Genomic DNA, 12,035 nt, shown 5'->3' with positions numbered 1-12,035 from the left:
ATGCAGCGACATTTTCATTGGGACACTGGACGCGAAATATAAATGATTAACTTAGGACAGGCGGACTGCTCCCTATTCTGTTGTTTTTCTTCTTCTTCTTCTTCTTCTTCTTCCTTTTTTTTTTTTACGCACAAAGCAGATTATTGGTATCTAAGCGAGCAATATTTGGTCCTGTATATTCCATTTGTCTCGTTAGACGATTAGTGTATATCTCTCTCTTTTTTAAAAACTTGATTTCGATGCCAAGTAGTGTATAATTTGCAGAAATTGTGGCACTCACTGGCAAGCGGTTTTACTTACTGTAACTTACAAGTATCAATTAAATGGCACGTACTTCGAAAAGAAGCCATCATTGGTAGAGAACAGGCAGTATGGACAAACGGACGTTGAATTACGTTCATGAGGAATATGTAAATCCAAAAGTCTAAAAGGTTATCGCGGTACGCGGGTACAATCATAAATTGCGGCACGTAAGTGATTAGATATTTTTAGTGATGTGCGCACGCTGAAAAAAAATTATTAACTCTGCTCTGAAACAATACCCCCCCCCCCCAACACAAACACACACACACTCCGGTTGTCAACGTATCATAGCGAAAAATCTCCTCCTACCACATCAGTTCTTGTTGAGGTCTGAACAGTCCACTTCCAGTTCTGGAGAGTACTTGAAAGAAGCTAACATCAAAATGGCGAGGATTTTCAGAGCCTTCCTAGTCTTGATCGTCTTTATAGGAGCGGTGCATGCCGAATTAGGTGAGCTCGACGTGCACTATTGTTGGTGTAGTTTTAGGCTAAACAATTCGGGCATTTTCTTGCGTTTCGCGAGCAGGACAGGCTTTCGTAACCATATGGGAGAGTGACTATACGGATAAAGTGGATCAAGTGTATGAACTATCAAACAGACCAGCATCATATACGAGGAAAATCATCATCTTTCACTCTGTAATATTTCCTTCTTTTATCCCTATAATACTTTGTGTGTGTGTGTGTGTGTGTGTGTGTGTGTGCAGAGAGTAGGGTATCTTTTTTACATTATTTTGTTACATGATATGCATAAGGAAATATAGAGATAGATAATAAAGATATACAATGCTCGACAATAGCTTTGAGCCGGGACCATCATTATTTAAAAGATTATATAATCTTTTGAAACACATTGGTGATCCGATTGGGCACCAACACATATATTATCATGTTTTGGTGTCCAATCGGATCACCAATGTTTCGAGTACGTACATTATTTTTTTTGTGTTTTTCTCGTCCTGAAAAGGGAAGTAAATGCTTTCTGCTCAGAAGATATGATCTAAGCAAGATGCGGCTAGAGGGTTTTAAGTCGTCTTCTTGGTCAAACTGTCTATTTTGCAGCCAAAGTTGGTAAAACTTCATTTTTCTTCTCGCAGCCAAATTCGCGTATCTATTTAAAACATTAAAGCTAAGTAGTCAAAGTCATAGAAAATATCATATTTATACCTCCATTCGTGTTTGATTATGTTTATCTAGGATAAAGTCAATAGCAGTTTACACGACATTCAAAGCCCCTTATTCTCTGATTTTGTGTCGTTAATTATTTGGCTGCTAGTCATAAAAAGCTAGTTATACATATTACTGGTACATATAAACTAATAATAATCCCAATGAAAAGATCAGAATAAAATGATTTTAATGGTTATACATATTTTAATATTGATTATAACAACCGTATGCAATCAATGGTGATAACACAATTATTATGGCATACAGTTATGGAAATTGTAATAGCGATGAATGCTGTAATATTTTCGTCATCGAATCATCGATGATTATTTTATGGCCTTTATATGACAGAGGGCAGTATTCGTCTTGTGGACGGTAGTAAGGACAACGAAGGAAGGGTCGAGATTTTTCACAATTCCGTGTGGGGCACCGTCTGTGACGACGCATGGAGTATGAATGACGCGCGGGTGGTTTGTCGGCAGCTAGGCTATGAAGAGGCCGAAGCAGCCACCACTTCTGCGAGTTTCGGTGGCGGAGAGGACGACCAGCCCATCTTCATGGACAACGTGGGCTGTAGCGGTAGCGAAGTAGAACTGGCCGACTGCGGTTTCGGGGGATGGGGCGATCATAACTGCCAACATTCTGAAGATGCGGGAGTGAGGTGTTCAGATCCTGGTGAGTACTCTGCAACTTGGTTTGGGCTCATTTCCAGTGGCGAATCCAGAGGGGACGCACTCTTTATCTGTTGTAAAAAAAAAAAAAAAAATGAGATGAAGCCCCGAAGTAGCACCAGAAATATTGTTTTTCGCCCCCCCCCCCCCGCCTTTCTGGAAGTCCTGGATCCGCTCCTGATTTCTATTCTTCACTTTATTTCAATCAAATAACATTTTATGTATTGCATAACACACACATACGTACACACACACAACACACACACACACACACACACACACACACATATATACACTTATATATACATGTACATATATATATACATATATATATATATATATATACATGTATGTATATATACATGTATATATATATATATATATATATATATATATATATGTGTGTGTGTGTGTGTGTGTGTGTGTGTATGTATGTGATATGCATATATACATGCTAATACATACATTATTTCTCGCGCAATCAAACATACACACGAACGATAAATATATGGGTGCCTGGTATGGCAATGAGACATGAAGAGAGATAATTCGTTGATAATGAAAATTATTGAAATTTCACTTTTGTTTTGCATTTTACTGTTTACGAGGTCTTTTTAGCATTCGTCAAGTTAAAATAATTCAGTAATGATTATCACAATGATTAACAAAACGCAGTGCAACGTGAAGCACAAGAAATACGCGAAACATTATTTTGTCAATCATTTGCAATGAATACATCTCGACGGAAGAATTTCATGAATTTGAATAACTACGCAGTACCCGCTGCATGCTATAAGGATTAGAACCAAGACTTGCTGTCGGGCTGAAGCTCGGTGATCTAGTGGAGATGACGCCTGTCCGATGATCAGGAGGTCGTAGGTTTCGAATCCTATTCGAGTATATACTCCCATGATTTTTTTTATCATGGCTGCTACCAAAACACTGACGAATTCAGTGCTTATTTACGTCGATATAGGGCAATTTGTCAATCAGTTGCAATAAAAACATCTCGCCTGAAGAATCTCATGAAATTGAATGAATAATCTTTCTTGAAGCGCATTGCAGGATTGTTATTATGATACCGTCCATTTCCGGTATTAAGACACCGTATAACGGAAAGGATTCTCTTGGAAAACCAGCAACGATTTACTAAAAGAATGAATTTTAACGATTGACAAAGAATTTGGTGGCAAATTCCGTATGTGAATTTTCCCGTATAGAGCCCTACATGTGAGTGTGTGTGTGCGTGACTGGTGTGCACGTGTGTGTGTTCGTGTTTTTTATTTTATCGTGTATCAACCTTGTATGTCTTGGGTTCGGACGATTATCTGGCTGCTGTACTTTCTTATTTCTCCGCCCCCATCTCTCTCATCCTCCCCCTCCCTCGTCTCAATTACCCGCTTTATCCGAGTTACCCCAGAGGAGGGGCGAGTGCGTTTGGTAAACGGCAAGGGCAACCACCAGGGGCGGGTCGAGGTCTTCCATGATGGCGTGTGGGGGGTCGTGTGCGATGACTTGTGGGATATTGACGACGCCCAGGTTGTTTGCAGACAGCTAGGATACCAAGATGCCGTCAGCGCTGAGTCAAGTGCTTACTTCGGACAAGCGTCCGGGGCTACGCCCATTCTTCTCGATAACGTTCAGTGTACGGGAGACGAGGATAGACTGACCGACTGCAATAGCAACCCGTGGGGGGACAACAACTGCAACCACTACGAAGACGCAGGAGTTATATGCACTCATGAAGGTAATAGAAAGTAAACGTTCAAAGACATGTTATAAGCCATTTTTTCCCATACAACTTCTTGGGTGCAGATCTGAATGACTTTGACTTCTCGCTTAGAGAAGAGAGAGAGAAAAAAAAACCCCCAGCAAATAACATTGTACGCATGTCATGTCTATGCTTATTTATACATTATGTGTTATTCAAGATCTAGAAAAGTCAGCACAAGAATAACAATACACATCAAATATTGGGTAGCACTGTCACTCCTTTTGGCATGTTTGGCCGTAACGTTTATCCAAATGCGCTATCGCGCTATATCAGGGCCCTGTTTCATAAAGCTGTTCGTAAAGTTACGAACAACTTACGAGCGACTGGTGATCAGTCCTGATGTGCTATACTTATCAGATTTTCCATAATTCAGCACAAGAACTGATGACCAGTCGCTCGTAGGTCGTTCGTAACCTTACGAACAGCTTTATGAAACACCCCAGGGCCGATATTTTAGTGGACGTTGTTTTAGCATTTTCTTGAAATGTTGCTAAGCCAAAGTTAGCTGAGTTATGTCAGTGGCGGAATTATGAAATCCACTGAAAATAAGATGTTAAATGGCACTGAAATATCGACATATCTGTGATGCACAGCCTCCGAAGGGGAGATTCGTCTGGCAGACGGATCGAGGAATAACAAGGGAAGAGTTGAAATCTACCATGGTTCTCAGTGGGGCACCATCTGCAACTATGGATGGGATAGCACAGAGGAGGAAGTCACTTGCCGCCAGCTTGGCTACCAGGGCGTCTCCTATAGCTACAACACCGTAGATGGAGATGGACCAATCCACCTGTCCTACCTAGGCTGCTGGGGGTCCGAGGAGGAGCTCACAGACTGTCCTAGCACTGGGTGGGGCAACGTTTACGATTGCACACACTACCAGGATGTCGATGTCGCGTGCGAGGAATACGTTATTCCAGCTCCCGACTTATTCGGTACGTTTCTAGAGTTCGCTAACCAATCACTTTCGGTGTGGTCATATTTTTTCCTAGCGAATCCCCCTCCCCTTCTACAAAAACAAATTATGTATAGAATAATATCAGCATTAACTCTGTGCTTACGGTTACCGCGTTTAATCAGCTTAAGAGTTGACAAAGTGCAGATCTATCTGCCTGTAGGGATTTAGGAAAGATGGCGAACAAATAAGGGATCTAAAGAATATTTACACACTACAGGTCCTTCATCAGCTTCGTTTACAATCGTTTATACATTTTCTGCTCTCATGCTCGATGACAAACATACTTGGGCAGAACGGTAACGTAATTTTTGGTTTGAATACAGATAGTCATGTTAGTTTAGCATTGAAAAGAAGCTATAAAATATTTTGTGCATGTTATAGTTCTTGTAAAATGGAATTGTAGAACACGCGTAACATGCACGCATGGGTTAGAAACAAAGTGTTACCGTAAAGATAAGCAACTTCGGATCATTAACTGCTACACTCATTACAGTATACGTTACCGGTATATTGCTAATTGCGTAACGTCGGTTTGCCGTCGCTTTGTATTACGTCTGGGCAGCTAGCGAAGGAGACGTGCGTCTGGTTGGCGGTGCAACGTCGGGATCGGGTCGAGTCGAAATCTACCACAGATACCAATGGGGCACCGTTTGCGACGAGTCTTGGAGCTACAGCGATGCGCAAGTAGTCTGCCGGCAGCTTGGGTATGAATTCGTCAGCTCTTATAAGGTGACAACTTCGCCAGGTTTCGGACCCATCCACTTGAGCGACGTTGGTTGCTATGGGTACGAGTCGCAGCTGTCATCCTGTGTGAGTGACTCCGAGTGGAATATCAACACGTGCGATCATAGTCAGGACGTTGGAGTGGAGTGCAGTTATTATGAAGGTACGGAGCTTGGCCATTTAGTAAGTAGTCACTATTCAATACGACTGTTCTAATATAGCACAGGGCAACATATAAGTAAACAGAGTAACAAAGTAACAACAGAGAAGTGGTTTTAACAATGAGGTAGACAACTGTTCAGTAACATCCAATAACATCTTAGTAAGAAATTACATATTTGCTTTTCAAATGTAACGAATTATTAGATGAGGACGGTTCAAATCTACGTAAAAGAGTGTAGACTAGACCGATAGATCGTATCCCAAGACTTATTCTTAGTATTGACATTGAAAGTGATGAGCGGAAGTCCTTTGGCAATGTGTAGCGAAAATGTATTTCTACTGTTTGTCACAAAAAGAAAATGAGAAACTACATCTATTGGTCTTTGTTTTTACACGTGACCTGTGGAACATCATGATACCAAAGGCAGGGTGTGAACATAATTATGATTAAAAGTGTAACATTCGGGGAAAAATATCAAGGAGCAGAATCATGTAAACATTTGAAGACCAACGGCCATAACATGATTCTTATGTTTGTTTGTTACTGTTGTTTTTTTAACTCAATTTTTTTGCTCTGACTTCCCATTTGCTTTTTATTAAAACGATTCTATTTTCTATTTCCAGGAGGAGAAAGTATGGCGGGGTGGTTGATTGCTGTCATCGTGATGAGCTCGCTCGTTGCCTTTAGTTTCATCCTGATCCTTATATCAGCTGTCTGCTCTTCGAAGAAAAGAAAAGTGAGGACAGGTCGCCAAACTGTTGCCGCCATTAGCGGAAATGTGAACACCACCACTACCACTTCCACGTCAGCCACCCAGCAGGGTGCAGGGGGCTACCCGACTCAGCCCACTGCTACCAACATGGCGCCACCACCCAGCTACACCGCCGTCGTCTACGCTGCGGGCAGCAGTGGGGTTCAGGTTCCTCACATGACCCAGTATGCCCCCTATCCATCGGCAGCACAGCAGAATACCATGATGACGCCACAGGCATCTGCCACCACCGTCCCTACCGTTGTTGACGCAAACTCAAAGGGGGCGGTGCCGATTCAGTAAATTTCTGTGACGGCAAATCACTGTCAAATGTATTCCATGAGGATAACTCATAATGGCATGTCGATTGCCCTTCCACAGACAAAATGACGAAATGTGAACAATGGACTGAAGATGATACACTCGGTTAACGGAGCTCCTCGTTTATTTTTTAACATACCGAACTCGTATGGTTGATTGTTTACGAGATAAAGAATCAAGGCAACAAGGAGTAAAAAACAAACAAACACCAAAGCTGGAAAATTTGACATTTTGTATTGACATGATTGACATGTTTGTCTTTTAGTGAAGTTTGATAAAATAATTATATCATCTGTACCATCGGCTTGTTTAAGGGTATGTTGCAGGTACCATGAATGAGGTGAAGTAAACGAGAAATAGAGAAAAAAGAAAGAAAGAGAGAGTGTAAGTAAAAGAGATAGATAAATAGATAGGTAGATAGATAGATAGATAGATAGATAGATAGATAGAGATAGATAGATAGGGGGGGGGGGGGTGGGGAAAGATATGATGGAACCAGTAGGAGTTGTAGCGAGCGAATAGGCGGAGAGGTTGAAGCCAGAATAGGCGGAGACAAGCTTCGTTTCGGATTGCTGAAGAGGTCGTTTGCAGACCTGATCATGGCAGCATTGTGCGTCTTTCAGCAAACCAGCGTTTCGCTGATAGCAATAACCATTTGCGTGGTATTAACATCCACCGTATGCCTATAATATAATATACATATTTGCTGTTTGCTGTCGTTATGATTTAATTTCTTTACTAACGCTTTACTTGGATCCACTATAGCAACTCCTCTAATATCACTGAATATTCCTATTACAATAACTTCCTATCATATAATATCGCTTTCTATAATATTCAAATTATACTGTCACTCTTATCACTCGCTGTAAGCAACTATTTGCTCGCGATCAGTTTTATTTTCATTATTTTTCACGGCTTTTATTTTTTTTTCATAAAATTGCCATTCTCGATTCTATAAACATTTAATTTTTTTCAGCTTTGTCACTCTGGACTCTGTCGCTGTCACTTGAAGGTTTTCCCATAGTTGCCGAGAATTACGACCACAAAATGTCAGGCTGGTATTAATGGTGTTGCGACAATTGTTTGAAGGCGCTGGCACCATCCTGCTGTAGGATCACTACATGTACCACAAGATGCTGTTGAGAGAGAAATGTATAATAAATATATATACAAACATTTCGCCACTACCGTTCACAGAGCTACTGAATGTGTCCGTACCTTGTAAATCATGAATTATTGCTCACTGTGCTTAAAAAAAAGAAATAGAAGAAACGACCTTTATAGTTCTATATTTTCCACAGTCCATGCATATAACCATGATAACTGTTAAGTGTACAATGTGTGGATGTGTAGCTCCCAAATTGCGGACGGATAGCAACCTCGAATTCCTAGCTTATAAAGTTTGAGACAAAGAAGAGAAATCAGCTCTTTTTTTCTTCAATACTTTACTTCAATTAGGTAATAGACCAAAGTTGGTGTAACTGTTGATTAAATTCATCTTTCCATGTATCTACGTATTTATTGATTTATGCAATGTCTCGTGTATCTACTAATTTTATCTGAAAAATCTGTTCATATTTGTCATTTATTTATTCATTTATCTAATCATTGATTAATCAGCAATAGCTCTTTTCACGACTGTCAAACCGTCATATCTTTCTGAGTCATCCTGCAATTAGTATTTGACCTTTCACCATTCTCTTTTGCCTTTTTTTTTGTCAAGGGAATAATTATACAGTACATCTTTCAGCACAGAAGCCATATTATTGAAAGAAAAAAAATGTATGTATATTGGATATTATTCAAATATCGTTCGTAAAAGCATGAAGTCGCTCCACATGTTTTAATTCGCTGTTTTTGAGTAATAGGATAATTCACGAGGAAGTCGGTGCCATCAAAACAAGTAATGTCCCGCTCGAGCCGAAGTTACGATTATTCACAGTTGAACCTAATTTTCAACCTTGATGGTCTTATCCATCGTGCATTTGTCTCAACATTTCATCTTCCATGCTCTTCTTCATCGTGCATTTGTCTCAACATTTCATCGTCCATGCTCTTCTTTGCTTCATTTTAGGCTGGGAGTATAATAGCGCTCTTGGAGATATGTGTTTAGTGGCGAGTGCGAATACATATAGGACTGAGATTATGTCTAGGAAAATTATGGCACTACTGTTCGGAACGTTCGTGTGTATAGAATATACAATCCTATAGTGATAATACGTGACGAATGATTTTACGTAAGAGGAGAAGTTTGTGGGTATGTTGCATAACCCTGTATATCATGGTCATTTGTATGATAATTGTATAATCATGGAAGCGATGGTATCTTTGGTAAGGGTTCATTTTTATTGTAAATATTACTAGAAGATGGCCATTTTTCGGAGGCGCTCTATACATGATTATAGCCTGTCCTCGGTTGTAAATATGATTCCTGTTCAATTATATGTAAGTGTGTGCACTGCAGTTTTGTTTCCAGATTTACTGATATTTGATATTGATATTAGAATGTTTTATTGACAGAGTAAACATTCAGTATTTTCTTTGTGATGGAGAACTGCGTGGCTCATTTGTCCTTTTTTAAAGTGTTTCGTTGGTTGTGTGACCTGTTTTGCCAGTGCCATTAATTTGTTTGCTCATGGTGAGCATTATCTTTTTTTATAAATATGTACGATGATAATGATAACAATAATAATGACAGGAACATTAAAGACAGTTGCTGTGCGTCTTTGATCTATCAACATCATCATCATCATCATCGTCATTATCATCATCATTTCTATTTTTCATATTATCATTAGCATAACTATCTACATAATCATGATTACTTTTTGACATGATCGTTTTCATATTGTATTATATATATGTATACAAAAGTATGATTGATGCAGTGACAATTAACCTTATAAAGCCCATGGGGGACACATTGTGCCCCCTACCATATTTTCATTTACCACTCTTACGCCCTTTATCCAATTTCAACCAAATTTGGTGACTTCTCCAAAAATTTTATTGGAAACATTTGGATATATCATTTAGCTATGTCCAATATTGCTGGTTGCCATGGCAGCAGTAAACTGACAACCATGTCCGTCAGATTTTGCATTTTTTCTGTTCCAATTTCAACTAGCAATATGATAATGGATGAAATGAGGGTTTCTTCGCTGTAATATTCTGAAGGACAAAATGTGAAGTACTTATAGTCTTCAATTAACCTGAAATGAATCGTACAAAAGGTATGATATAAATAGTTGAAATACAGCATTTTCCAAACACTTTTCTTTTATTTTGCATCATCTTCACACAAGTTTTGCCGGTAGTATCGTTTATTTATCATATTTATCAATCTGCAAACAAAAAATTCCAATATCATGGAAATTTGAAATGTGGTACCAATGTAATTACGTACCTATAAAAAAATACATAATTGTCATATATACACATTGTAATGAATAGCGCCAGCATGTGTTGACCTAGAGAAATTTCAACCATGAGAAAAATAGTGAATGTTGATATGATTCCCTTTGTGGTAAATTTTAAAATGAGTGATATGAAGTAAAAATAAATACTGCATATTACTTTCATAGGTTCTCTAAATGTAAATTCCATAGGTTACAGAGAAAGGTATACATCGCGGGAATTCGTTACATTTCAATTCAATTCAATTCAATTCAGTTCAATTCAATTCCAAGGTTTTATTTTCACTTCTTTCAACAGAATGTACAAATGCATAAATTCGTCATGCGTTTAAGGACTGATATATAGATAGCAAAGAATAACATTTGTCAGTAGTCACTACAAAGTGGGGCATTTTTCATACAAACATATTTATACATTCTGCGAAAAAAACAAACAGTGGAGGTACCCACTCATTGTAGTTGGTATTTCAATCGGTCGTCGAGGTCAGCGGGTGATATTAGTGGGTATCACCCTACATCCGGCTCTCACCATTCACAAAGAGGAGACATTCTCAAATCCGCTGGACACACGCACCGCAGAAGAACGCCAATAAATCAACTCATACAAGGTCGAAAACTTCCAGCAGTACTAGTCAATTATTTTATGCTCAATAACACTTTTTTTTTTTACCCTGGAAGTTCGTAAGTGGAACTAGAAAGAAATAAACAGAAAGCGCTGAAACTAAAAGGATTTGTTTTAAGGTTTTTTTTTTTACTTGTCAGCTGAAGAAAACAGGAAGTGACACTCTTTGTTGCGCTGAAGATTTTTTTTTTTTTTGGCTTGTTAGCTGATGAAACCCGGAAGTGGTACAAGAAGTCTGAAGTCCCCCCCCCCCCCCTCACTTATGAAAACGCACCTTGCCTGTAATAGAATACAAATAAATGTGTGGGGTATTCACGATTCCATATAGTACAAGCACAGTCTTATGAGTGGGTACCTCCACTGTTTTTTTTTTTCGCAGAATGTATAAATATATGGTAAATTTTAAAATGAGTGATATGAAGTGAAAATAAATACCGCATTTTACTTTCATAGGTTCTCTAATTGTAAATTCCATAGGTTACAGAGAAAGTTATACATCGCGGGAATTCGTTATATTTCAATTCAATTCAATTCAATTCAATTCAATAGGTTTTATTTTCACTTCTTTCAACAGAATGTACAAATGTATGAATTCGTCATGCGTTTAAGGACTGATATATAGATAGCAAAGAATAACATTTGTCAGTAGTCACTACAAAGTGGGGCATTTCTCATACAAACATATTTATACATTCTGCGAAAGAAAAACAGTGGAGGTACCCACTCAAAGGACTGTGCTTGTACTATATGGAATCGTGAATACCACACACATTTATTTGTATTCTATTACAGGTAAGGTGCGTTTTCGTAAGTAAAGGGGGGGGGGACTTCAGACTTCTTGTACCACTTCCGGGTTTCATCAGCTAACAAGCCAAAAAAAAAAATCTTCAGCGCAACAAAGGGTGCCACTTCCTGTTTTCTTCAGCTGACAAGTGAAAAAAAGCCTTAAAACAAATCCTTTTAGTTTCAGCGCTTTCTGTTTATTTCTTTCTCGTTCCACTTACGAACTTCCAGGGTAAAAAAAGTGTGTGTGTGTGGGGGGGGGGGGGGGGGGCGCAAAGATGACACCGTATGTATTCCTTTGTGTGGTGCAAAAAAAAAAGTGATATCAAATATGTACCTATCCAAAAAAATAAGCCCCGTTCCGCCGCCTCAGAGGT

At 39.1% G+C, this 12,035-nt stretch overlaps 1 protein-coding gene across 1 annotated transcript; it reads left to right on the top strand.

Moving 5' to 3' along the window:
• The first annotated feature begins 626 nt into the window (after nt 1-626).
• On the top strand, nt 627-6,816 carry LOC139741915 (scavenger receptor cysteine-rich domain-containing group B protein-like). Its single transcript, XM_071652487.1, has 6 exons — nt 627-753; nt 1,825-2,148; nt 3,565-3,891; nt 4,512-4,853; nt 5,439-5,762; nt 6,386-6,816. The coding sequence occupies exons 1-6, from the start codon at nt 687-689 to the stop codon at nt 6,814-6,816; spliced, it is 1,815 nt and encodes a 604-aa protein (XP_071508588.1). The 5' UTR covers nt 627-686.
• The last annotated feature ends 5,219 nt before the right edge of the window (nt 6,817-12,035 follow it).

This window comes from Diadema antillarum, unplaced genomic scaffold, assembly GCF_040938485.1.
Source record: "Diadema antillarum isolate AM-2024a unplaced genomic scaffold, OU_Dant_1.0 seq00000962_RagTag, whole genome shotgun sequence".
NCBI lineage: Eukaryota > Metazoa > Echinodermata > Echinoidea > Diadematoida > Diadematidae > Diadema > Diadema antillarum.
The sequence above is the reverse complement of the archived record's forward strand: the minus strand, read 5'-3'. Positions and strand labels throughout refer to the sequence as shown.

Bases quoted from the DNA above. Each gene is read 5' to 3' on its own strand.
- LOC139741915 (XM_071652487.1), top strand. From the start codon at position 687: ATGGCGAGGATTTTCAGAGCCTTCCTAGTCTTGATCGTCTTTATAGGA. The intron at 2,149-3,564 runs GTGAGTACTCTG...GAGTTACCCCAG, and splicing joins AGTGAGGTGTTCAGATCCTG to AGGAGGGGCGAGTGCGTTTG. The intron at 5,763-6,385 runs GTACGGAGCTTG...TTCTATTTCCAG, and splicing joins GGAGTGCAGTTATTATGAAG to GAGGAGAAAGTATGGCGGGG.